Below are 26,225 nucleotides of genomic sequence, written 5' to 3'. Positions count from 1 at the left end.
CTCTTACCATTTCTTACAAAATCATGATGCTGCCAGATTCCAGTCTCAGGAGCAAAGGGGTTGGGGACTGGCTCTGACTTTCCGTCTCGAAAAGTGGTTTGATGAACAGAGTTTACTGTCAGGCCCAGTGGTTTTCAGAACTGTTAACAGGACGTGTAAGGGGCACGGCTTCCTGGGTGATGTCACATGTTCTCAACACTTCTGCGTCATTCATTGTTTACAAAGTAGAACCTCACCTCTTCATGCCTGTCTGAAATAAACCAGACGGCTGCTTTCCTCCTGTCCCTGCTCTTCTGGCTGGGAGAAGGACAGTGCTCCCGTTACTCCCAGTTAGGGAAGTCCTGCGCCAGCGTCCACAACCAGAACCGTGAACAGCTGAGGCGCAGGCGGGGGTCCCCGCTGCCTCCGGAGCACCACTCGCGATGAAGTCATTTGTCCTCTTCTCAGTACAGACAGAACTCAGTGTAAAGTCGGGGCTGCCCACGATTTTGTCCTCTTACGTCAGCTTATTTGACAGGTGCTTTTAAAAATCAGCACTCGCAAACGTGGTCTTTCGCGCCGAGTCAGAGGTAACAAAGGCACGCAGGGAATAAAGGGGTCCCCCATGCGGCAGAGAAACCACCACTATTACTGTCAGGGCAACGGGGAGAGGGCAACCCTGCCTCCAGGGAGGTGCTGTTAACTGGACCAGAGACCGCTACAGGCCACAGTTTCCATTTACTAGTTTGTCCTCTTATTCTTCCCAGGCAAAACAAATCAGTTTAATGTTACAGCTTTTTTATCTCCTTATCAAACTTTTGGCCTGAGGGTGGGGAGGGGGAGTTATCAGTCAACTGCACAATATTTGACATATAAGTTAATTTTTTATGTGATATTTCAGTATATATTTTATCCATTAAATTTATTTGAAAACTGATGCTGTCTTTTTTATGGAGGAGAAAAATCACTTATGCTCAGATCTCTGCTTTCTGGGATCCCAGAGCACTGAATGAGCGTCATCAGATTTACTCAGTGGATGGGAGAATACCACTACTTTCTGGTTATTAATACCCTCCTCCCCCACCATGAGAGCTCCCCAAACAAAACACTGCCTCCATCACTGCCCATCCCTGGCACCTAGAACAGTGCTGGGCCCAGAGGACCTGCTTACAAATGGATGAGGGCGCTGCAGAGTGAGATGTTCTTCGAGGATGCTATAGCATCTCAGAGTGTGTGTGCTCAGCATCACTGCGTTTCTCACCATCGCGGCACCTCTCCTGGCACTCTGCGATGTCCATGAAGCCTTCTGTGGAGGTGGCATCTCAAGGCGCAGGTGGGCAGGGCTGTCTGGCTGGGCCCGGGACATCAGCTTGCACAGGCTCCGGCCGGGCCTCGGCAGGGAGACCCGAACCCGTCAGGACGACAGCTGCCTCTCCAGCACCTCCTTGATCGCTGTCGGATCTGCTCGGCCCAGAGTCGCTTTTCGGACCAACCCGATCAGTTTGTTTATAGCTCTGGGGTTTCCCTTCTTTAGATCCATTACCTTTAAAAACAGAAATTATTTTAGAGGGGAAAACAGAGATTTTTGCCTAAAAAAATCCTAAATCAAGTTTGGGTTTACTGAAACAAATTTAGTTTTTTTTCTGAATTAGATACAAAATGAGACGAGGACAATGGGGAACGGTGGCCTTTGGAGGAGGCTTCTGGGCTCCCGGCAGAGGCGGCACCAGCCTCCTGGTTAGAAGGTGCGAGGAGGGCTGCGGGGCGTCAGAGCTGAGCCTCGGTGCTCAGTGCCGGATCGTGAGGACCCCCCCCCCCCAAACCGTTCAGGCATTCAGTGGGCCCTCCCCCAGCCTCCTGCCAAGAAGCTCATTTGCTAGAAGACAAATCCACGAGAGGGCAACGCTCCCCAAGCATCCGGGTGGGGGTGCCGGGCGGGCAGGCAGGGGCGCTGAGCGCTGTCAGCCAGCCACCGACCGGGTCAGGGTCGCCCGCCCGACCTGCCCCGATCGGCCAGGCGCCTGCGCGGAGCTGCGCACACTGCCGCAGACTGAGTCTGAAAGGGGAAGTGTCTTTATCAGCCACTCCAGATGAGGCCGGGAGATGGAGACTGCCGAGACCCCGTGCAGCCTCATTTTCTTTATCGAGAGCTCTTCACAGGCTGTTAGTGTCCCTGCAAGCTGATGAGTGGGTGGCATCCTTCTGAAAGGGGCGGTAGCACTTTTCCCCCACTGAAAAGAATCTCTGCACAATGATTAGATTTGGGGGGGGGGGGTTCACCTCATTTTAGCTTTTTTCTATTTTGTTCTCTGCTCACAACACAAAATGATTTCCAACTCTGTTCCCGTGAAGGACTTTCTCCCCAATTTACAAATAATTTTCAAACTTTGTCTCTCCTCCCACCCCTCCAAGGCAGACAACTGAAGTGTCTGCCCCCGTGCAGGCCGTGCCGCCTGCTGCTTTCTGATAAACAGGTGGGGACCCTGCGAAAGAGCCCCCCATCACGGGAGGTGGACAGTGGCCGATTCCCCCTTCCACCGGGATGCCATGAGACTCCACTGCAGGGGTGGATCTTCCTCCTAGGAAAAGCTGTATTTTTCCAGTGTTCACCTAATTGCATCTCTTGACGTTAGCTAAAAACTGAGAAAAAATTGGAGGATTACAGATGAAACTGGGCTAGCCGTTGTTAGGAAGCGCCTCCGGACTGCTGGGGGAGAGCGGCAGAGGCGCCGGGGTGAGCCTCAGGTGACCCTCCGCCCGAAGCCACTGCGCCTGCGTGCCCACCCCGCCCCGCGGGCCGCGTACCACGTCGGGATGCGCCTCCAGCGTGGAGCTGCAGAGCCGCTCCAGGGCCTCCGGATCCTGCAGCAGTTCCAGCTTCTTCTCGGCAACGATCTGTGCTGGGGTCTTGCCTTCATTCCTCCAGAGTTCTTCAAACACCTGTTGGGGGGAGGGGGTGGAGAGAGGAGGGGTCAGCTCTTCCGCCGGCTCCACTTGCTGGGGCAGGAGGACGGCTCAGTGAGTTCCAGCCACGCGCAGACACTGAGCCCGGGGCCACGCTGGCGGAGATGGAGATGGGTCATCCGCGCTGGCGGACTCCGTGATTCCTCACAGGGCCCCGCTGACACGAATTCCACTGGATGAATGAGCGGAGGGGACATGTTGGCTCATAACAGAAATCACCTGCACGGCCTTCTTTTAAGCATCTCTGCAGCAACCCTTTCCTGGGAAGCAGGCGTGGCTACTGCATGCAGCCAGGGCCTGGCGGTCACGGGCTGCTGCAGCCACTGAGACTCAACGTGCACAGCCGCCTGAGCTCACCGCCCAGGCTCAGCCTGGCTGCCTGGCACCCAGTACAGCTGCGACCCAGCAGGCCCCACCCTGGCTGGGTCTGCCTGGGCCAAAATAGCCAGAGTAGAGGCAGCTCGGGGATCATGGCCAAAATACAGCATCAGAACAAGGCTGGGAAGATGCTTTTAAATGCAGAGGCCGGCTGCTCCCGGAGTGGGTGGTGGGCCAAGTGGGGTGAGGACCAAGTGACCCAGGGACGCACACCCCTCGGGGGCCTCCAGGAGCAAATGCCAGGGGGCCGCAGTGTTCTCCACGCCAGAGTTAAGAATGCATCAGCTTATTAGCTGTCCAAATCAGTCAAGTGGCGCCCAGCTCCAGTCCCCGTGAGCTGACACAGTGGGTTCCAGAATCCAGTCCTCTGCTCCTTCCTATTTAAGACAGAGACTGCACTCCCGGCTGGAGTCGAGCAGGGCCGGAGCCTCTGAAGGCGGCCCGGGCCAGACTCCGCGGGCTCCCCTGGCCCCCTTGCTGCAGTCATCCTGGCTCCGGGGTTGCCAGACTGGTGCTGCAGCACCGATCCTCAGCTTTTGTCCGAGTTTGAGCTCCACCCTGGGAAGCACTATGGAAGCGCAATTGTTTCCGGCCGGGTGTGTCGCTCCTAGGCTTGCTGCTGCCCATCCAAGACAAACCGTCACAAGGGGTTCCTACCAGCAGAGTGGGGAATGCAGCTGGGGACCCCTGAGCACACCCTGCCCACCAGAGCCGGCTCTGACACATGCGGCAGAAACTCAGCCTTCAGTTCCTGTGTGTCAAGCACACAGCCTTCTAACCACCACCCGACTGTGTCGCTAGCTAGTTAGTTTTAAAGGGTCTGCAGGGAAGGCCAGGAGAGCACACAGCCCCCTGACCTGCCCCCACCTGTTTGGGTTTCCAGGGTCAGAGTGTGGGGGGAAGACCTGTTCCAGGGGGGGTGGCGACAGACAAGACAGAGAGGGTGCCCCTCTGGGCAGAGGTAAGAGTCATGAAAGGTCTTTCTCCCAGAAAGGCACGGACATCAATGTGGGCCTCTAAGAGAAGCAGGCCCAGGAAGACATCCAAAGAACTGACCCACCAAAAAGGGAGAAAGAGACATCAGATCATTTGAAAATTTTACTGCATGCCATAACTTTTTCTGCACTAAAAGGTTTCTGGTGATTTGTTTAGAAGCAGACCTCTGAGAAGCCAAGTGGAAACGGCTTACACGGCGCGCTAAGGTGACAACCCCTGGGGGACAGCGGGCCATGTGCCCCTCCTTCAGGCTCGCATGGTGGAGACATGCATGCATCTGGGGGGCTCGCTCTCGGGGCCTGGCTGGCCAGCAGTCTATGCAACACGGAGGGCCGCTGAGTCCCCGGAGGCTCGGGACCTTAGTCTGCCAGCAGCAGCGGGCTTATGGCTCTGCAGGTGGGGTTTGGTGGGCCCTGTCCTTGGCAGGGACAGGAGACGGGGCTCCGTCAGTAGACAGAAATGGATCCTGTGAGAGGAGAGCCCAGGTGCTTTTGTCTGCAGTTACCAAGAGTTGCTCAGGGTGATAAATAAGCTTTGAGTTTCTGTTGCCCTCCTAACTCTTCGGTGCCGGGGGAGCTAAGGGGAGGAGGTCTTTAAGTCTCAGAAGCACTGCTGGGACACCTGGGGGGAAGGGGCAGTGGAACGTGTCAGGGAGGAAAATAATGGGTGATGATGGAAGGGAGAGCCAGGTGGCGAAAGATGGATTAATAATAAATTCGACATAAAGTGGGAGTCTTTGGAGTCCAGAACATACTCAACGCAGGATGACTCCTGCTTATCTGTCATTCTGAGTAGTCATCCTGAGTCAACTTTTTTCCCCATCTGCCAGTTATCCAATCCACTTCTGTCAGAGGCAACACCAATAACCCGTAGAACCAGATTCTTTCTGCCTTACAGGCTTGCTAAAACCTAAGGCCTCCTTGAATTCCTCTGCTAAATTCAGTAAAAATTAATTGTAACACATTTTCTACTGTAAAATGTAACACACTTTATAGTACACTATAGAAATAAGACAAAAAGATGCTTGATATAATTAGTCAAAAGGGGAATGCAAATCAAAGCCACCCTGAGCTATTGCCTTGCACCTACTAGGATAACTAGTCAGAGGACAGTTACACTGTGGGTGGGGCGTGGAGGGCTGCAATCATCCCACGCTGCTGACTGGACTGTGAAACGGGGTGGCCTGTCAGAAGACGGTCTGGCAGGACCTCGAGGTGTGAAGCGCACAATTACCACGTGATCCGGAGATTCCATTCCTGTGGGTACAGCCCCAAGAACTCTGAAGACATGCACCAACAAAATCCTGTACACGCATGTTCACAGCAGTGTTATTCAAAAGAGCCCCAAGTGGGAACCAACACAGTGTTCCACTAACTGATGAGTGGCAGACAAAATGTGGTTCCGTCCACACAATGGAATAGTCTTTAGGCATAAAAAGGCAGGAACGGACCTTCCTGGCGGTCCAGTGGCGAAGACTCTCTGCGCCCAATGGAGGCCTGGGTTCGGTCCCCGGTCAGGGAATTAGATCCCTCCTGCCACAACTAAAGACCCCATATGCCGCAACTAAGACTTGGTGCAGCCAGATAAATAAATAAAAATAAACAAATTAAAAAAAAAAAAACTGAGAAAGGCATGAAGTACAGGCATGACGTAGATGGTTTGGAAAACATCATACTAGGTGAAAGAAGCCAGACATGAGCGGTCTATACACTGTAAGAGTCCATTTACCTTACATGTCCGGAATAGGAAAATCCACAGAGACAGACAGCAGATCAGTAGTTGCCTAGAGTGAGGGGTTAATGGGGAGAGACTGCAAATTGAGCACAGGGTTTGTTTGGGGGGTGATGAAAATCTTCTGAAATTCAACAGTGGTGATGGTTATCCATCCTTGTGATGAGACTAGAAACCAATGAACTGTACACCTCTTCAAAAATAAAGCTGGACTCCCCTAGTGGTCCAGTGTTGAGAATCTGATTGCCGATGCAGGGGCCATGGGTTCCATCCCTGGGAAGGGAAGATCCCACACGCTGCGGGGCAGCTGACGCTGTGCTCCGCAATGAGAGAAGCCGCCGCAACGAGAGAAGCCACGCATAGCAAGGGAGACCCAACTCAACTAAGAATAAACAAGTAGAACTAAGGAACAGTACATGAAAACCTCTTATTTTCAAAAGTCTTATTTTTTTTAACCCACCATCTGCACATCCCATAATCCAGCCTTCCAATGGTCTCTCTGCATGGAAATCTGCCTGGGATGACGTTCACCCAATACTAACAGTAGTTAATTTAAGGTGGTAGAATTGGAAAATTACTTAAGCTTTTATAATGAAAAAGAATACCATTTTTCCCACCAGAAAAATCAGTTATTTTTTTAAAAAACATAAAGTAGAAAAATGGAAAGGCAAACCTCCCAAGGCAACAGTGTATAAGGGAGAGTCCCTCATGTGACACACACTGACTGCCTTGCTAATAAGACTTTTATTTTGATTCTATAGTTGCCTCATAGAAGTCAGTATCCACCCCTACTTCCTTTAAACACACCAGAAGCGAACAGAATCCAAAAATGTCTCTATCTGTACTGACCCCAGCTGTCAGCAGCCCCTGCAGTTCCCAGCTCTGTCCTGAAACTCACACATTCACTGCACCCAGTTTTCTTCACTGGGGCAGGAGGAGTGGGAAGGGGAAGGTCTTTTTCTCTTTGGTTTCAAACGCTACAATTCATCTGCCCTTACACGCACATATAGTCTCTTTCTGCCCTCAGGCCATCTCCTCTTTCTGCTGCTGCCAAGCTCCGTCATAAACTTTGTATTCCTCCGACATCCAGGCAACCAAAAGCCTGCCTGATGCGCCGTGGTTCCTGCACTTGGCAGCCTCGCTTGGTGGTGGGTAAACAGTCTTTATTAGCTCCTGTCCCTGGCTTCCCAGCTCAGAGCAGGGTGTATGCTCCATGGTGCCTTGTAATTAGCCCAAAGCAGCAGCTTTTCGAAAGCCTCACTTTGTAACCTGCCACTACTGAGGACGTGTATAAATATTAGATGCAAAAGGCAGCATTAAAATAACATTAAGTTTCTGGCTGAGGCACTTGACAGCTGTGAGATCTGAAGTTGAGATCAGGCGGCCGCCTTGGTGCTCTTTATCCTTCTGGGTGCTTATTTGTAAGCGTTTTCTGAGTTCCAGGAACCTTGGGCCTACCTGAGACTGTCTGGCGGGGATGGAGATGAGGTGGAAGGCCACCTCTGACAGTGATGCTATTCTTTTCTGGGTCTTCACACATTAGGCATGCATGTAGACTTTGATCTATGTAGTGGAAAGTGGTCTGTCTGACCGCACCCTTCCTGCCGAAGACTGACTTTCAGGGGTGACCATGTGAGCCCTGGTACTAGGTGGGAGGCTGCGGAGTATGGGAGAGGGGGGACGAGGTCGGGGAGCAGCGCTGGCCACCCCGGGCACAGGGCACGCTCGCCGTCCAAGCCCCCGGGAGCTGCAGGGCCCCACCTCTCATAAACACATGTTTGGGAAATATTCCAGGCAAGGCCTGGTTAACAAAGATGAAAAGCACATTACCTCTGTCGCACATGTGATAGGTTTTATTTCATTTGCTACATAAACTGTTTCTACCTCTCAGTATAAGAACAGCACCCAGCAACTTCTCTAAAAACAGCACTTAGACAGTTCCCTGGTGGTCCAGTGGTTAAAAGTCCTCCTGCCCAAAGGAATCCATAAATGAGATGAAAAGACAACCTTCAGAACGGGAGAAAATAACTGCAAATGAAGCAATGGACAAAGGATTAATCTCCAAAATATAAAGCAGCTCATGGAGCTCAGTATCAGAAAACAAACAACCCAATCAAAAAACGGGCAGAAGACCTAAACAGACATTTCTCCAAAGAAGATGTACAGATGGCTAATAAACACATGAAAAAATGCTCAACATCATTTATTATTAGAGAATGTAAATCAAAACTAAAATGAGGTATCACCTCACACCAGTGAGAATGGCCATCACCAAAAAATCTACAGACAATAAATGCTGGAGAGGGTGTGGAGAAAACGGAACCCTTTTGCCAACTGTTGGTAGGAAAGCAAATTGCTAACAGTCACTATGGAGAACAGTATGGAGATGCCTTTAAAAATTAGGAAAAAAAACTACCATATAACCCAGAAACCCCATTACTAGTATCAGTTCAGTTCAGGTCAGTTCAGTCGCTCAGTCATCTCCGATTCTTTGTGACCCCATGAACTGCAGCACGCCAGGCTTCCCTGTCCATCACCAATTCCCGGAGTTTACTCAAACTCATGTCCACTGAGTCGGTGATGCCATCTAGCCATCTCATCCTCTGTCTTCCCCTTCTCCTCATGCCCTCTATCTTTCCCAGTATCAGGGTCTTTTCAAGTGAGTCAGCTCTTCACATCAGGTGGCCAAAGGATTGGAGTTTCAGCTTCAGCATCAGTCCTTCCAATGAACACCCAGGACTGATCTCCTTTAGGATGGACAGGTTGGATCTCCTCATAGTCCAAAGGACTCTCAAGAGTCATCCACACCACAATTCAAAAGCATCAATTCTTCAGCACTCAGCTTTCTTTATTGTCCAACTCTCACATCCATACATGACCACTGGAAAAACCATAGCCTTGACTAGATGGACCTTTGTTGACAAAGTAATGTCTCTGCTTTTTAATATGCTATCTAGTTTGGTCATAACTTTCCTTCCAAGGAGTAAGCGTCTTTTAATTTCATGGCTGCAGAAACCAAATGCAGAGATTTTGGAGCCTCCAAAAATAAAGTCAGCCACTGTTCCCCATCTATTTGCCATGAAGTGACGGGACCGGATGCCATGATCTTAGTTCTCTGAATGTTGAGCTTTAAGCCAACTTTTTCACTCTCCTCTTTCACTTTCATCAAGAGGCTCTTTAGTTCTTCTTCACTTTCTGCCATAAGGGTGGTGTCACCTGCACATCTGAGGTTATTGGTATTTCTCCCAGCAATCCTGAGTCCAGTTTGTGCTTCCTCCAGCCCAGTGTTTCTCATGATGTACTCTGCATATAAGTTAAATAACCAGGGTGACAATATACAGCCTTGACATACTCCTTTCCTATTTGGAACCAGTCTGTTGTTCCATGTCCAGTTCTAACTGTTGCTTCCTGACCTGCATATAGATTTCTCAAGAGACAGGTCAGGTGGGCTGGTATTCCCATGTCTTTCAGAATTTTCCACAGTTTACTGTGATCCACACAGTCAAAGGCTTTTGCACAGTCAATAAAGCAGAAATAGATGTTTTTCTGGAACTCTCTTACTTTTTCGATGATCCAGTGGATGTTGGCAATTTGATCTCTGGTTCCTCTGCCTTTTCTAAATCCAGCTTGAACATCTGGAAGTTCATGGTTCACATATTGCTGAAGCCTGGCTTGGAGAATTTTGAGCATTACTTTACTAGAGTGTGAGATGAGTGCAATTGTGCCATAGTTTGAGCATTCTTTGGCACTGCCTTTCTTTGGGACTGGAATGAAAACTGACCTTTTCCAATCCTGTGGCCACTGCTGAGTTTTCCAAATTTGCTGGCATATTGAGTGCAGCACTTTCATAGCATCATCTTTCAGGATTTGAAATAGCTCAACTGGAATTCCTTCACGTCCACTAACTTTGTTCACAGTGATGTGTCCTAAGGCCCACTTGACTTCCCATTCCAGGATGTCTGGCTCTAGGTGAGTGATCACACCATCATAATTATCTGGGTCGTGAAGATCTTTTTTGTACAGTTCTTCTGTGTATTCTTGCCACCTCTTCTTAATATAGTTTGCTTCTGTTAGGTCCATACCATTTCTGTCCTTTTTTGTGCCCATCTTTACATGAAATGTTCACTTGGTATCTCTAATTTTCTTGAAGAGATCTCTAGTCTTTCCCATTCTATTGTTTTCTTCTATTTCTTTGAATTGATTGCTGAGGAAGGCTTTCTTATCTCTCCTTGCTATTTTTTGGAACTCTGCATTCAAATGAGAATATCTTTCCTTTTCTCCTTTGTTTTTCATTTTTCTTTTCACAGCTATTTGTAAGGCCTCCTCAGGCAGCCATTTTGCCTCTTTCATTTCTTTTTCTTGGGGGTTGCCTTGCTCTCTGTCTCCTGTACAGTGTTACAAACCTCCATCCATAGCTCATCAGGCACTCTGTCTATCAGATCTAGTCCCTTAAATCTATTTCTCACTTCCACTGTATAATCATAAGGGATTTGATTTAGGTCACACCTGAATGGTCCTGTTGTTTTCCCTATTTTCTTCAATTTCAATCTGAATTTGGCAATAAGGAGTTCATGATCTGAGTCACAGTCAGCTGCTTGTCTTGCTTTTGCTGACTGTATAGAGCTTCTCCATCTTTGGCTGCAAAGAATATAATCAATCTGATTTCAGTGTTGGCCATCTGGTGATGTCCATGGGTAGAGTCTTCTCTTGTGTTGTTGGAAGAGGGTGTTTGCTATGACCAGTGCGTTCTCTTGGTAAAACTCTTATTAGCCTTTGCCCTGCTGCATTCTGTACTCCAAGGCCAAGTTTGCCTGTTACTCCAGGTGTTTCCTGACTTTCTACTTTTGCATTCCAGTCCCCAATAATGAAAAGGACATCTTTTTGGGGTGTTAGTTCTAAAAGGTCTTCTGGTCTTCATAGAACCCTTCAACTTCAGCTCCTTCAGCATTACTGGTTGGGGCATAGGCTTGGATTACTGTGATACTGAATGGTTTGCCTTGCAAACAAACAAGAGATCATTCTGTCGTTTTTGAGATTGCATCCAAGTACTGCATTTCTGACTCTTTCGTTGACCATGATGGCTACTCCATTTCTTCTAAGGGATTCCTGCCCACAGTAGTAGATATAATGGTCATCTGAGTTAAAATTCACCCATTCCTGTCCATTTTAGTTCTCTGATTCCTAGAATGTTGACGTTCATTCTTGGCATCTCCTGTTTGACCACTTCCAATTTGCCTTGATTCATGGACCTGACATTCCAGGTTCCTATGCAATATTGCTCTTTACAGCAATAAAGAGCTTGCTTCTATCACCAGTCCCATCCACAAGTGGGTGTTGTTTTTGCTCTGGCTCCACCCCTTCCTTCTTTCTGGAGTTATTTCTCCAGTGATCTCCAGTAGCACGCTGGGCGCCTGCTGACCCGGGGAGCTCCTCTCAGTGTCGTATCCTTTTGCCTTTCACACTGTACTGCTAGTACATGCTCTTGAGAAAACCACAATTCTAAAAACACACGTTCTCCAATGGTCACTGCAGCACTATTTACAACAGACGGAACTTGGAAATGCCGTAGATGCTAGCTGTCCATTGACAGATGAATGGATTAAAGAAGTTGTGGCACATATACATAATGGAATATTACTCAGCTATAAAAAGGAATGACTTTGAGTTAGTCCTAATAAGGTAGATAAATGTAGAGCCCATTACACACAGTGAAGCAAGTCAGAAAGAGGAAAGACGAGTACTGTATATTAAGGGATATGTATGCAACCTAGAAAGATGGTACCGATGAACCTGTTTGCGGGGCAGCAAATGAGACACAGACGCGCACGTGCACCTACGGGGGACACACGTATACGTACCCACGCTGACGTACGGCAGAAAGCAGCACAATCCTGCAAAGCAGTTACCCTTCAGTTAAAGAGAAATACATCGAAAGAGCGCGTGCCTGCTCATGTAGGGGACACAGGTTCGATCCCTGGTGTGGAAAGATCCCACATGCCGTGGGGCACTAAGCCTGTGGGCCACAAGTACTGAAGATGTGTGCGCAGAGCCTGTGCCCTGACATGAACAGAAGCCCCTGCTCGCTGCAGCTAGAGACCCAGCACAGCCAAAAATAATACACAGATAATTAACATAAAAAGTGCTGAGGACATTACCTCTAAAAACAAAGCAATAAACGAAGAAACAAAAACACCCGCCCCCTCAAACAACACTTAGAAGCGTTTATTACAATACTTCCATGATGAAATCCACATAGTGTGGAACCTATGTGGAACCACATGAAACCTGTACTGGGCCGGCAGGGTGGCCGGACTCCTCAAGAGGTGTGGACATACCTGCTTGGCTGCGGATGAAGAGATGGCCTTCCTGTCCAGCAGGTCCAGCAGCTCAGCCAGGGCGGAGGGTGTGACAGGACTGGCACCCCCAAAGGAGAGAGAAAAAGTGTCACTTCACTTCGTCAGCATATGCATTCACGGTTATTCAAGATCAAGGCACGTGACTCTGCAGGTTTGAAATCCCCACCCAGGAATGACAGTAACAGGCCAACTGGGCTCCATGTTATTTATTATTTTGTATTTCAGGCCACAACACATTTTTGTGACTAGTGTTGTTTTTCTTTATTTTACTACCCAACAGTAACCGCTGTTTGGCAGAAGTTGTAGCAGCAGACAACTGCTCAGTTTAATTAGTCAAGAAAAGGAGGTGGCTGAAAAATTCATGAACCATGGTGAGAAGAGAAAAAAGAAAGAAAAAAAAACAGTAATTAAATATTTTCGACTGAAAGATCAGCCTAAAAATTACTTCAAACGAAACAGCTAACAAAGCTAGTTTTGGAGTGTTTTTGTGCAAATATAAACTCTTTTTTCACTGTAAGAGTTTTCCTTTCGGGGTGCAGTGACTACCAGCCATACCACTGGGTGTCCGCATGGGCACCACACACTCCGCTCTCTCCTGCAGGCTCTCAAGAGCTTTCTGGACACACCAGGGTCCAAAAGTCATTATATCTACACTTCCAGGAAGTGACTCATTTCCAAGGAGCCCATGATGTAAAAGGCCAGGAGGCAACTGGACACGTGAAGTGTCATCAATTCACATTTAGAGGTGGGGGTGGTGAGTGCCTAGGTTAGTGCAGATATGAATTACAGGCTATTTCTATTAAAATACATGGTCTTGCTACTTTTAAACACACACAGCAACTAGGCTAATGAAACGCTGTCTGAGGTCACAAGGGCACCGGTTTTAAATAGGCTGGAATGCCTTATAAATAGCACATAACTGTGAGTGCGCAAACAAAAGCTTCCGGAGTGCTCAGCGAGACTTGACAACACCTTCTGTTTAAGCCTCAGCTCCCATCACGCGATGTTAATTTCCTCATTATGCTCTTGGGTATTTCCTGGGACTCCAGGCCAACCGAGCACAAGTTCACCAGGTCCAACTCAGGTACCATGAGGCCTCACAGCGTCGTTCACACGAGACGGAGACAGAGACCCCGCTGTTGTGCAAGTGTCTGCTCGTTCCAAAGGAAGGAGAAGAGGAAACTCCTAGAGGACGTGCGGCTTGGAGAGAGTCTGGCATCGGGAGCAGCTGTAAACCCCGTAATCACATCTCAGCAGGACGAGGGGGAGAGGGCTGGGAGAGCAACAGATGCCTCTTCTCTGACCTCCCACCCTTACTGACAAGTAATAAAGAATCCAGGTTGCTTTAAAAATTCGGGTTTCTTGGATGTACTACCATCCTAGTCGACATAAAGGCCAATTAGAGTGCAGACCATAACGAGCACCGAGGTTGAACTAGATTTCTCGAGCCTTCAACAGAAAGGGTGCCCATTCCCATGTGAGCTGATGATAAAGGATGTGGGGATGGCGGAGGACAGAAATAGAACCAGCATACTGAAAATACTTCGCCTTTCATCCAATGACCTTAATTCACTATGAAATACCTCCACTGACTTGGGATTTCTGTCACCCTTTTATACCCAGAGGAGGTCAACAGTGTCTGCGTCTCGGACTCCTTCTCTGACAAGGAGGGCTGGGACACTGTGTCAACTCGGTCCAGCTGTGCCAGGCCTGACCTCCAGAAAGATGACGGCCAAGATTGGGACCTGTCATCCTAATCCTCAAAGGCCCGTCCTCAGTTACATAAATAAACCACCTGACTTGGAAAAGAACGGCAGAAGCACACGCTGCTGAGCGGCTGTGGTCAGATGACGTTGGTTTCTGGGCCACGAGTGAGTCTCCGCTGAAGAAAACCCTAACGTGAAAGACAGAAGCCGTGAGGGCTGGTCTCCCATCCCCAGCCTGGCCCGCCTATAAGGCAGAGGGGAGAGGCGTCTTTTGAGCCTTCCAACTTCACCTGGTCCCTTAGATCTCTTCCGCGATCACAACTCCATCTCCAGCCTGAATCCTGGAAGCAGACACCCCAACACAGCCACCGTGGCTCCTGTGAAATGCGCTGCCCATCGCAATCCACAGGTTCATTTCAGGCCCAAGCCTGCGAGACAGAGGCTCGTGGAGGAAGACAGGGAGGCCTGGGCCCCCAGGCACTGCTCAGCAGTCCTGCTCATCTCGCTGATACCCAGCACCCTGCCTGGTGCCTCCCCTGGAGTGGCTGTTCTGGAGTCTCCTTTCTGTGCTCTTTCTCATAACAGACCCCCACCTTCCACATCATAAGGCCCCCAGCTGATGGAAGGCCCAGAATCTTCTAGGGTGCCCTCCGCCGCCTCTTCCACCTAACAGCCCCTCAAGCCCGTGCTCCTGACCCTGTCACTTGGCGCTCCTACAGATCCTCCTCAGATGACAGGCTCCTGTCTCCTGTGGCTTTGATCCCACACCTTCACGGATGCTCAGATCTTCCTTATCTTAAATGCCTCCAAGTCATCTTGCCGTTACTTGCTTCTGTCTGGCTTCTTACCTTATTTTTTACCAATAAAGAGCATCAGTGGTTACTGTCTGCCCTCCCGAGCACATGTCATCTGGATGCCAACTCTATCCTTCTTAAAAATTCTCCTCCCCTCACTTGTTACCAAACATAACAGCTTCTCTGCACTGCTGCACCCTGCCTCTGGACCACCTTCACCCCCGGGAAAGCCCCTTCTCCTGGGGCCTCCACATTCTCTAGCGAGGAGTGGCCAGGGCTCGTTTCTGCATCCCCTGCCTTCACTGCAGTCTGGCGAAGGAGGAGAGCACGTCTGTCCCCAGGATGGCCACTGCTTTCCCGGCAACGTTCTCCTGCCACCATGCTCAGCTACCTCTCGGGGGTCCCGTCTCCCCACACCACACATCTAAGCCAGGGCTCAGGAAACTTCTTCCAGAAAGAGCTGGGGACCAAATATTTAAGGCTCTGTGGGACACACCAGGTCTCCGTCATGTGCTCTTGGTTTCTATAAGAGATGGCAAGCATCCTCAGCTCATAGGCTGTATACAGACAGGCTCCCGCCTCCGGCATCCCTTTCTTGGATGCAGCCCCACACACCACACTGTGGGACTAACCCTCCCACCGGCATCAGTCCCTCCTCAGCTCAAAAGCCCTCGCTGGTCTCTCAGGGCCCCGGGGGCTGCTGCCTGCAGCTGACCTGCAGGTTCAGGGCCTCAGCTGGAGTGAACAACGGAGAGCTACACTGGCCTGGTTCTACCAGGGAATGCTGCATCAGGGGACCAGTAATCTCCACCTTCATAACTAAATCAAACCTGATATTAATGGAATTATCATCCAAAAAACCTATATACCCAAAATATAAGGGTCAAGTTCAACAAGCACTTTTTGGTGGCTCAGACAGTAAAGAATCTGCCTGCAAAGCAGGAGGCCATGGTTCTATTCTTGGGTTGGGAAGATCCTTGGAGAAGGGCATGGCAACCCACTCCTGTCTTCTTGCCTGGAGAATTCCATGGACAGAGGAGCCTGGTGGGCTGCAGTTCATGGGGTCAGAAAGAGTCAGACATGACTAAGCGACTAATGCTTTTCTGGTCAGACCCTTTAAACACCAGTCTTCTGAGAGGTCTTTAAAAATGAACGCTCATTTGCAAACTGAGCTCCAGCCAGCACCACCTCTGGTGTCCCTCGCCTGGTGTCATCATGAGACTACTGCCAGCTTTGCAGCTACTGCCCTTCCAGGCTTTGGAAACTTTGGTCCAGGAGCCAGGGTTGCTCATGGGTTAATGTCTGCTCCAAGCTCCTGTTCTACCTAAACTGTAAGGCAGAACTTGCTTAGCTTATACTATCAAGGGTGAAACAGATCACCAGCCCAGGTTGGATGCATGAGACAAGTGCTCAGCGCTGGGGCACTGGGAAGACCCAGAGGGATGGGATGGGGAGGGAGGTGGGAGGGGGAGGATCAGGATGGGGAACACATGTAAATCCATGGCTGATTCATGTCAGTGTATGGCAAAAACCACTACAATATTGTAAAATAATTAGTCTCCAACTAATAAAAATAAATGAAAAAAATATCTGTTAAAGTTCTTATGTTGTTCTAAAATTGATTGTAATGACGGTTGCACATACTGTGATTTAACTAAAAGTGAGTACACTATATACTTTACATGAGCAAGCTGTACAGTATATGAACTATGTACCAATAAGCTATTTTAAAATCTATAATGTACCATTATATTACATGTTAAGTTATAAAATTAAATAAAATAAATAAACTGTAAGGCAGAACTTGCTTAGCTTCATCCTTACTTGACTTTGGAACAACCAAATATACTTTTATTTAGAGTTAGGTGCCCTTGGGGTTCTTAAGTCTGTAATGCTTCCAAATTGTTTGGATAAATACCAGGGGCTCCAGGTTCCCTCAACAGGCTAATTTATCAACCTCAGCTCCTGCAGAAGCTCCTAAAATGGTTGTCAGCAAACCCCTCATTTCCCATATCAACATATAGAGAAACTGATCTGAAAGTCAGGGGATGGGCTTCTGGTCTGAGCAGTGGTGCACATTACTTCCTGGGGCCTGGGTTTCCTTCCCCACTAAACGTGGAGCCAAACCAGAAAGCAGCTAAGGGCTCTGCTGGGACTGAAATTCAGGGACACGAGTAGTCAGCCAACGATGTGGAAAGGCTTATTTAAAGCTAAGAGTTAGATCTCCTCCAACAGCTCAAAGCGCTCCTTCCTGGAGCCTCTTGGGCGAACGTGATCTCACCCTCTGCTCCCACTGCACTGCTTCTAGTTCTAACCGGGAAGCGTCCCGTCCGCCTTGACCTACAGCGCTGCTGCGCACGTCCATCCTTCCAGGACACGGAGCTCCCTGAGGGCCGGGCCGGGGTCCTGCTCCTCTCCCCACAGCCAGCGCTTCACGGCTCAGCTCCTGTGACCCCGCACACCCTCCGAGTGCTGGCTGAGCCCCAAGCACACGCTCAACTGTAACTTCCGGCCGTTCTCCGCCCCGTTCCTCCTGGCTATACTCCCCGTGGCCCCCAAAGTGCTGTTTCCCATGCCTGCCCCCCACCCCCACCACGCCCGTCCCACCCTGGGGCGCAGGGGCAGCTGCGCCTTCTCCCTGGACTCGGCCAGGAGGCTCCAGCCCGCGCTGCCAGGCCCAGGGTGTCAGTGTGGAAACTGGAGTAGAAAGGTGAGACTGGGGAGGCCAGGGAGGGAAGACGAGCAGGTCACAGACGCCACAGGGGTCTGAGGACCTGAGGGGGTTTGGTACTTGACACGCCAGCACGGAAGAGAGAGGGAAGCCAACGCTGAGGGCCCGCGGGCACCGTGCCGTCTCCTTTCAAGAACCCTGGGAGGCAGGCTGGACACCGAGGGGGACTCCCCGAGGTCCCGGCTGGTGAGGGGCCGCCGAGGCGGAGGACGGGAGCCGCGCGTACACGCTAGAGCCGGAGGCCGGGTGCACGCAGGGCAGCGGCTCTGAACACACAGCTGTTCGGACTTGTGCACCCACACACCCGTCTCCCCCGCTCCGCTCCCAGCCCACGGCTGTGGGTGCTCCCGCAGCAATGACGCCCACCCAGGTGGGTTCTGCTTCCCTTTGGGATCCTGCTGGGTCCCTAAAATCCACCTGGGTGTCCCCGACGAGCCCTCGCACTTAAACCGGCTGCTCCTTCTCTCCTTCCCGACCCTTTCCTTTTCTTCTCTGACACCCACGCTCCTGGTTCTCCCCTTCTTGCCTGCCCATGCTCCTTGGGTAAAGTCCAGGGCATCTCAGGCCCCTTCCGTGGCCCCCGGTCAGGCTGTGCCCTCCCTGACAGCTGTTCTCTGCTCCAGCGGCTTCCAGTTCCATCTGCACGCTCCAAGCCCACAATCCACTTATCCCAGCCTGTGCATGGCCTCCCCCGAGGTTCAGCACCGGGGACCCCTTGAGCCATCTATACACACGGGCCCCCACGCCTGGGCACCCTGACCGCAGGCTGTGGGGTCTGCCCCAGTCACCCCCACTCGGGCCAGCTCAGCTGTCCCTCCCCTTTCTCAGGGGGTGTCCTGCCCCTTCCTCTTGGCCACTCCCGCTGGTTCCTCAGGGCCTGGCCTCTCAGGGAGCCTCGTTCTCCCTCCTGAGGGCTGATGCCCCGGGCTCAGGGCCCGGCCTCTGAGGGAGCCTCGTTCTCGCTCCTGAGGGCTGATGCCCCGGGCTCAGGGCCCGGCCTCTGAGGGAGCCTCGTTCTCCCTCCTGAGGGCTGATGCCCCGGGCTCAGGGCCCGGCCTCTGAGGGAGCCTCGTTCTCCCTCCTGAGGGCTGATGCCCCGGGTTTGGTCCCTTTTTGTGTATTCATGGGTGGCCGGGGCACACCTGCGGTATAGCAGGATCACACTGAGCCAACTGTCTGCCTTCTGACAGTCAGGATTCCCTGCCAGCTGTCAACTCCTCATTGTTTCCATCTCAGGCGCCCAGCCCAGCACAGCACACAGGCCAGGGTGGGTGGGCAGAGACCTGAACACACCAACAAGCTTTCAGATGTGCAGGTGAGTGAAGGCGGACAGCCCTGACATTCACAGGCATGGTCTGTGTCTCGTCAGGAGATTGGGGCGCGGGGGGTGGGGGCTGGGGAAGGACAGAACCCTGGCCTTGGCCTATTTCAGCTGCTTCTGGACACAGAGATCATGACAGAAGAAAATGCCCTCCCCAGACCCCACTCACCTCTCACTGACAGCAAGGTTCTGTTGCTTTAAAAAGCCCAGAAAAGTGTTGAGGACCCAACTAGTCACTTTTTTTGGCTCTGCCCTAGTTTCTTTGATCACATTTTGGAAGAACTCCAGTAGGCCAACTTCATTCTGTAAAGAAAGAGAAAAAAAAATTATATAAAACCTCCCCAAAATGGAAGATGAGCGTTGTGAAACTGCCACCCCCTGCCTCCTCTGAGACGTCTCCTGGTACCTCCCAAACACAGGGGTGTCACCAGACAATTCTGACCGCCCTAAGTAAACAGCAAGTGTGCTGCTCCTGCCGCGGCCACCCTGCATTCACACAGCACTGTGTCAAAGGCAGGCAGAGAAGCCAAAGCCCTGAAGAGCGCCTGGGCTCTGTGGTCCACGACAGTGAAACCCACCATCCCCTGAACCTGCGGCCGCGTGTGGGCCACGTGCAGCCGCAGCCTTCATCCGTGAGCAGTACGTCTGGCCTGAGTCTACTGTCCTGTCTCTTTCCAGGCCCGTCTCCTCTTGGAAGTCCTAGTAACTCCTAGAGTAAGAAGGTAAGAAAAGCAGCAGACCAAAAAGGAGCAAAAAGAATATTCTACTTCTGAAAAATCAGAAGTGGATCATAACTGTATTCCTCTGCGTATCATCTACAGAAGTGATGGAAGTGATTTTCACATGTTCTCAAAATGAGAAAGGACAGTGCATGTGACCCACTTAGACCACAGGACTGGCTGGGCCAGCCCGGCTGACCCGAGCTCTCATAGTGCTCCAGGAAAGGGACCGCAGGTTGGCTCACCACGGACACGTGTTTGAAGAAGCCCCTCCCACTCTGGACCTCCAGTTCTGCGAGTCAAGGGCCACGCTGCCCTTTCTGTGACCAGAGCTACGTCATGCTAGGTCATGGCAGCTGCCTAGTCAGCATCAGTGGATGAATCAATGTCTCCCACTGCCTTGTATTTAAAAAAAATACCACACATGAATGTTCATCCTTTATCATGCCACGTTCACCTTTGAATATTGAAATTGCCACAGTTTATTTATTCGGCTGCACTAGGTCTTAGCTACGGCATGAGGGATCTCTGTTGCAGCATGTGGGATCTAGTTCCCTAACCAGTGATCGAACCCAGGCCCCCTGCACTGGGAGTTCGGAGTCTTAGCCACTGGACCACCAGGGAAGTACCATGGAATTGCTACAGTGAGGCCTAAGATGAACCCCCAAGTTCACCTCATGAAGCCGCACGTACATTGCAGCTAACTATCCACCCCGATGGGTCTGGCAGAACAGGAAATCCGGCCAAGCCTACCTCTTATTTCTCAATAAGGAAAATAAAAACATCTTCTACATACATCTGGGAGACTGAAGTTTCCACAAGCAGAGGAAACACAATTTAAGTAGCAAGTGTCCCCTACCTGCTGAAATTGAAATCAAACCACACTTCCCTTGAAATATCCTTTTTTAACTTTATATGGCAGGTAAGGCTCTCACCCTCGCCCCTTTCAGAGAGCCTTCATTAATCAAAAGAACATCCTAGAAAGATGCGACACTGGGAAGAAGCAAGACACACTAACAAAAGTGCTCTCAATGTTTTGCTATTGTAGCTGCTATAATATACACATAGGCACGCAGTGGCTAAAATAGAAATTCCATAAAAAAAACAAAAAACACACCACTACGTGCCCTTCGTAACAGATGCATTCTCTGGTGACGAGCCTACTGAATAATCCCATAATCATCTCCTGAATCTCTTTTCAAGCTGATGCTATTATTCTGCTCACGCTAAATCAGGGCAAAGGCCACCCTGGCAGCCAAAGTTTGACTACAGATGAAGGCAAATCCAGACAGCATGAAGAGAAAAGTTCTCCTTAACTTATGGAAGAGTATTCAAACTTCCACAACGGCACACAGACCACTGGGGAGGGAGGAAACTGCTATCTGGCCCCAATCAGACAAGCAGGATTCCCTCTGTTCTAATTCCGACAGGCTGGCCCGCTGGTGAAAAGAGCTGTCAGGAGGAGGACTCTGCTTTGCCAAGGAAAGGTTTTTCTAAAACCACCTAGAAATACTGCACTTGAACTCACAGGCCTGGCTGAGTTGCTGGGACATGATGAATATCTATTCCTCTACCCTTGGGTGGTTTTTTTATTGGATGGATAACATGGCAAGTCAGATTTCTGTTTGTCTTCCTGCCAGTGCTGGGAGGCAGAGTCTCGGCGCTGGAGCGGGGCTTCACTGGGGATACGTGGGCTCAGTTCACGACCTGCAGGCGATGGGGAAGGCTGCGACTGTGGCGGGGCAAGCTGTGGGTGGCGGGGCTGTGGGAAGATGAGCTGCTGCCGCCACCCAGAGTGATAGATACATGCAAGTGGGCTGCCCGCTTGCGCTCTTTACAGCAGAAGCCCTCTTTTAGGGGTTAAAAAAAAAAAAGCCACACAGCATTCTAGGTAAGGCCTCCTTTGTTTTTCTGTGAGATCGGCAGATGCTAATAAGCTTGGCACGGATCTCAGAAGTCCCTGTGAATGCAGCCATGAAGCCATCTGGTTTTTGCAGGAAAACAGCAGACCAGTAATTCCTTGACATGAAAATCATATTAAGAGCAAAGCAGAAAGGCCAGTGCATTAGGGGCCCCTTAACGCCCTTCTCAGAGGCAACAAGCCAGCAGGAATCACCTACCCTACATCAGAGGGAAACTCAGCTGCACAGGGCATCAAGCCTGCTGGCTGACTGCAGCTGGAACTTCCTTCACAGAAAGCCCAGGTGGCAGAGACGACTGGTCCCGGCTTTTGTGTCATGCCAGGCACTCTCTACAGCTTTGCGACTGAGAAGCATCTTTTCCACATTTTAATCAAATTTCCTAAAGCATTCCATTCTATCCAGAGCTAATGCCAAGCCAGCTTCTCTGTCACAGACAGGAACCCTCCATGGCCAGGGAATCTGTCTGCTTGCTGGTCATGCTGGGATGTGGCAAGGCAGGGGGTCACCTCGCCTTCTCTGCCGCTTTGGGAAGGAACCCCATCCACCCTTGCAAGGTGCCCGAAAGCCAACTTTTCCAGTCTACCTTCAGAGATGACAAGATGCCAGGAGCCTGTCCTGCTGGAATAGGATGAAAGCTGATTTTGCAACTGCCCTTCCTGCCCTAAGTCACACACCCTGGCACCTGGTGGCAGGGCAGAACTCTATTTAGGAGAACGCAACCCGAGAGGCGGCTGGCTGGGGGCAGAGGCGGGGAAGGAAGAGGACACAGGGCACACGCCGGGGAACAGCTGGTTACGTGGCAGGGAGTGACTCCGAGGCTGGCCTTATCGCCTGAGTACTGCCCCTCGGCCAGCCACGCCAGGGGCCGCCGCCGCTGCTAATGGTGCTAACAGCAGTTCTGACAGCAACAAGGACAGGTGCATTCCCTACACTAACTCAGCCAGTCCCAGCGCTGACACAACAGGAACACAGCAGGGCTGGGACCCTGCACTCGTCCCCCAGGTTCCGATGCTGCTATTGGAGGACAGTCACACCTCGCCTTCCTGCGGACTGAAGCTGAGCACCCATTAGGGCTGGGTACCGACACACAGCAAACTGCCCATCCAGAGAACATGTTTCCCTATCATCTTCATTATTTTACTTGAAAGTCGCCAGCTGTTCAAAGGTTCTTAGCATAGTAAAAATGTCACAAAGGCCCTTGGCAAATAGCTTAGAAATCAGGAGGAGGAAACAGCAAGTTCAAGTGCTGCTGTTGCCAAGGTCGTCTAAACGCCGTGGCGCTCTCCACTGTGTCTGACACACACTGGTTCCCAGACTGGGGGGACAACACTGGCACCCCCTCCCCATTCAGGGCTTCCGGGGCTGGGAGGATGACTGGCGTGCCTCCACCCCCTCCCCAGAGGAGTTAGGGAGCACACTCTCATGGACGCTGCCTGCTTCAGCAGCATCCCTGAAGCTACAAAACAAACCCTGTGCTCACTCACAGAGTTTTGGTGTCAAGCACCTCCTCTTTCCCTGCATTCTAACTCCTTCGATGTGGGTGACTCACGCACACGTTTATGCCTAACGGGCAGGCAGGGCATTTCAGACTCTTGTTGACTATGATGGTTACTCCATTTCGTCTAAGGGATTCTTGCCCACAGTAGTAGATATAGTGGTCATCTGAATTAAATTTGCCCATTCCAGTCCATTTTAGTTCTCTGATTCCTAAAATGTCGATGTTCACTCTTGCCATCTCCTACTTGACCACTTCTAATTTACCTTGATTCATGGACTAACATTCCAGGTTCCTATGCAATACTGCTCTTTACAGCATCAGACTTTACTTCCATCCCCAGCCCCATCCACAGCTGGGTGTTGTTTTTTCTTTGGCTCCATCCCCTCCTTCTTTCTGGAGTTATTTCTCCACTGACCTCCAGCAGCGTATTGGGCACCTACAGACCTGGGGAGTTCCTCTTTCAGTGTCCTCTTTTTGCCTTTTCATACTGTTCATGGAGTTCTCAAGGCAAGAAGAGTGAAGTGGTTTGCCATTCCCTTCTCCAGTGGGCCATGTTTCGTCAGAACTCCCCACCATGATCCATCTGTCTTGGGTGGCCCTACACAGCATGGCTCATAGTTTCATTGAGTTAGACAAGGCTATGTGGTCCATGTGATCAGTTTGATTAGTTTTCTGTGACTGTGGTTTTCACTCTTTTGGCCCTCTGAAGGATAGGGATAAGAGGCTTATGGAAGCTTCCTGATGGGACAGACTGATTGAGGGGGAAACTGGGTCTTGTTCTGATGGGTGGGGCCATGCCCAGTAAATCTTTAATCCAATTTTCTGTTGATGGGCGAGGTTGTGTTCCCTCCCCGTTGTCTGACCTCAGACCAATCTATGATGCTATTAAAGTGCTGCACTCAATATGTTAGCAAATGTGGAAAACTCTGAAAAGGTCAGTTTTCATTCCAATCCAAAAGAAGGTCAATGCCAAATAAAGTTCAAACCACCACACAATTGCACTCATCTCACACACTAGTAAAGTAATGCTCAAAATTCTCCAAGCCAGGCTTCAACAGTACATGAACCATGAATGAACTTCCACATGTTCAAGCTGGATTTAGAAAAGTCAGAAGAACCAGAGATCAAATTGCCAATATCCATTGGATCATCAAAAAAACAGAATAATTCCAGAAAAACATCTGCTTTTTTGACTGTGTAGATCCAAACAAACTGTGGAAAATTCTTCAAGAGATGGGAATACCAGACCACCTGACCTGCCTCCTAAGAAATCTGTATGTAGGTCAGGAAGCAACAGTTAGAACTAGAAATGGAACAACAGATAGGTTCCAAATTGGGAAAGGAGTATGTCAAAGTTGTATATTGTCACCCTGCTTATAACTTATATGCAGGGTATATAATGCGAAATGCCAGGCTGGATGAAGTGCAAGCTAGAATCAAGATTGCTGAGAGAAATATCAATAACCTCGGATATGCAGATGACACCAGACTTATGGCAGAAAGTGAAGAGGAACTAAAGAACCTCTTGACAAAAGTCAAAGAGGAGAGTGAAAAATCTGGCTTAAAACTCAACATTCAATAGATGAAGATCATGACATCGAGTCCCATCACTTCATGGCAAATAGATGGGAAAACAATGGAAGCAGTGAGAGACTTTATTTTCTTGGGCTCCAAAATCACTGCAGATGGTGACTGCAGTCATGAAATTAAAAGATGCTTACTCCTTGGAAGTAAAGCTGTGACCAACCTAGACAGCATATTAAAAAGCAGGGACATTACTTTGCCAACAAAGGTCTGTCTAGTCAAAGCTACGGTTTTTCCAGTAGTCATGTATGGATGTGAGAGTTGGACTATAAAGAAAGCTGAGTGCCAAAGAACTGATGCTTTTGAACTGTGGTGTTGGAGAAGACTCTTGAGAGTCCCTTGGACTGTAAGGAGATCAAACCAGTCCATCCTAAAGGAAATCAAGCCTGAATATTCATTGGAAGGACTGATGTTGAAGCTAAAGCTCCAATACTTTGGCCACATGATGCGAAGAACTGACTCACTGGAAAAGACCCTGATGCTGGGAAAGACTGATGGTGGGAAGAGAAGGGGACGACAGCGGATGAGATGGTTGGATGGCATCACTGACTCTGTGGATGTTGAGTTTGAGCAAGCTCTGGGAGTTGGTGATGGGCAGGGAAGCCTGGAGTGCTGCAGTCCATGGGGTCACAAAGAGTCAGACGTGACTGAGTGACTGACCTGGGCAGGTCATGAACCTGTGGTGGGAGCGGCCGACAGCTCGGGGACCCCACACCTGCGACTGAATGGCAGCTGCCCTTACGGGGCTGGGCTCTCGCGTGTCGCCGTGCAGAGGGGGTTCCTACGGAGAAGATGGTCCTGAATCTGCACACGAACTCTGTGCGTCCCCATCATTCCTATGAGTCCAGTTGCTCTTCCAGAGTGAGAAAAACAGAACACAGACCCAACAACTTAGTGAAAAATAGCCCTGAAAATCACATCAGTGCTAGTTCTGGGACAAGGTGGACATCAGGCAAGGACGCCCCGAGAGAGTGGTGGTTTCAGGGCAAAGAGCAGAAGGGACAGTCACCAGGAGGACAGGAATGTGCAGTGGGGAAGGGCCCGAGTCTAGGATGTGAGAGGGGCCTGCCCCTGCTTCTCACGGAAACAAGGAGCGGCTGTGGAAATACTTCAGGGGGTGAGGGAAAAAGACTCACTCAGAGGAGTCGGCAGCGGCGGGAAACACAAGGTGGCAGCGGCTGGTGTGGAGCTGGCAGAGGCGCATCGCTCTGCTCTGAGAGTCCGGAGGGAGCCAGAATCCTGCACCACCACCATCACTTCCAAGAACATGGGCATCTGCAGCTCTGAAACTGACCCCAAACACTGATGGAGTGCTCTCTGCTATGATTTCGGGGAGGGGGGTGTCTATAGTCCTACTGTGGTCTCCACAATTTCCACCTCTGGATCACATTCCCAGAGGGCTTGGGGACCCTTAAAATCTGAATAAAACTCTGGTCCCAACAATTTCACCTGTGCGCTGTTCCCAGCAAAGTCAGAAAGTGCACACACCTGAGTGGGACCCTGACGACAGTCAGCTGTGAGACTCCATTCTCGGTGATGAACTCAC

At 50.3% G+C, this 26,225-nt stretch overlaps 1 protein-coding gene across 1 annotated transcript in view; it reads right to left on the bottom strand.

Moving 5' to 3' along the window:
• Window positions 1-843: 843 nt before the first annotated feature.
• Window positions 844-26,225, bottom strand: part of GATB (glutamyl-tRNA amidotransferase subunit B) — a 97,150-nt gene continuing 71,768 nt past the window's right edge. Inside the window, exons 10-13 of the mRNA XM_020903358.2 lie at window positions 19,126-19,259; window positions 12,384-12,462; window positions 2,785-2,919; window positions 844-1,522 (exon numbers count right to left, since the gene is read on the bottom strand). Coding sequence (XP_020759017.2) covers window positions 1,394-1,522; window positions 2,785-2,919; window positions 12,384-12,462; window positions 19,126-19,259 — 477 coding nt within the window. The 3' untranslated portion in view covers window positions 844-1,393. The remainder of the gene's footprint in view (window positions 1,523-2,784; window positions 2,920-12,383; window positions 12,463-19,125; window positions 19,260-26,225) is intronic.

Source organism: Odocoileus virginianus, chromosome 12 (assembly GCF_023699985.2).
Source record: "Odocoileus virginianus isolate 20LAN1187 ecotype Illinois chromosome 12, Ovbor_1.2, whole genome shotgun sequence".
Taxonomy (NCBI): Eukaryota; Metazoa; Chordata; class Mammalia; order Artiodactyla; family Cervidae; genus Odocoileus; species Odocoileus virginianus.
This window is presented reverse-complemented; position numbering and strand designations above follow the sequence as displayed.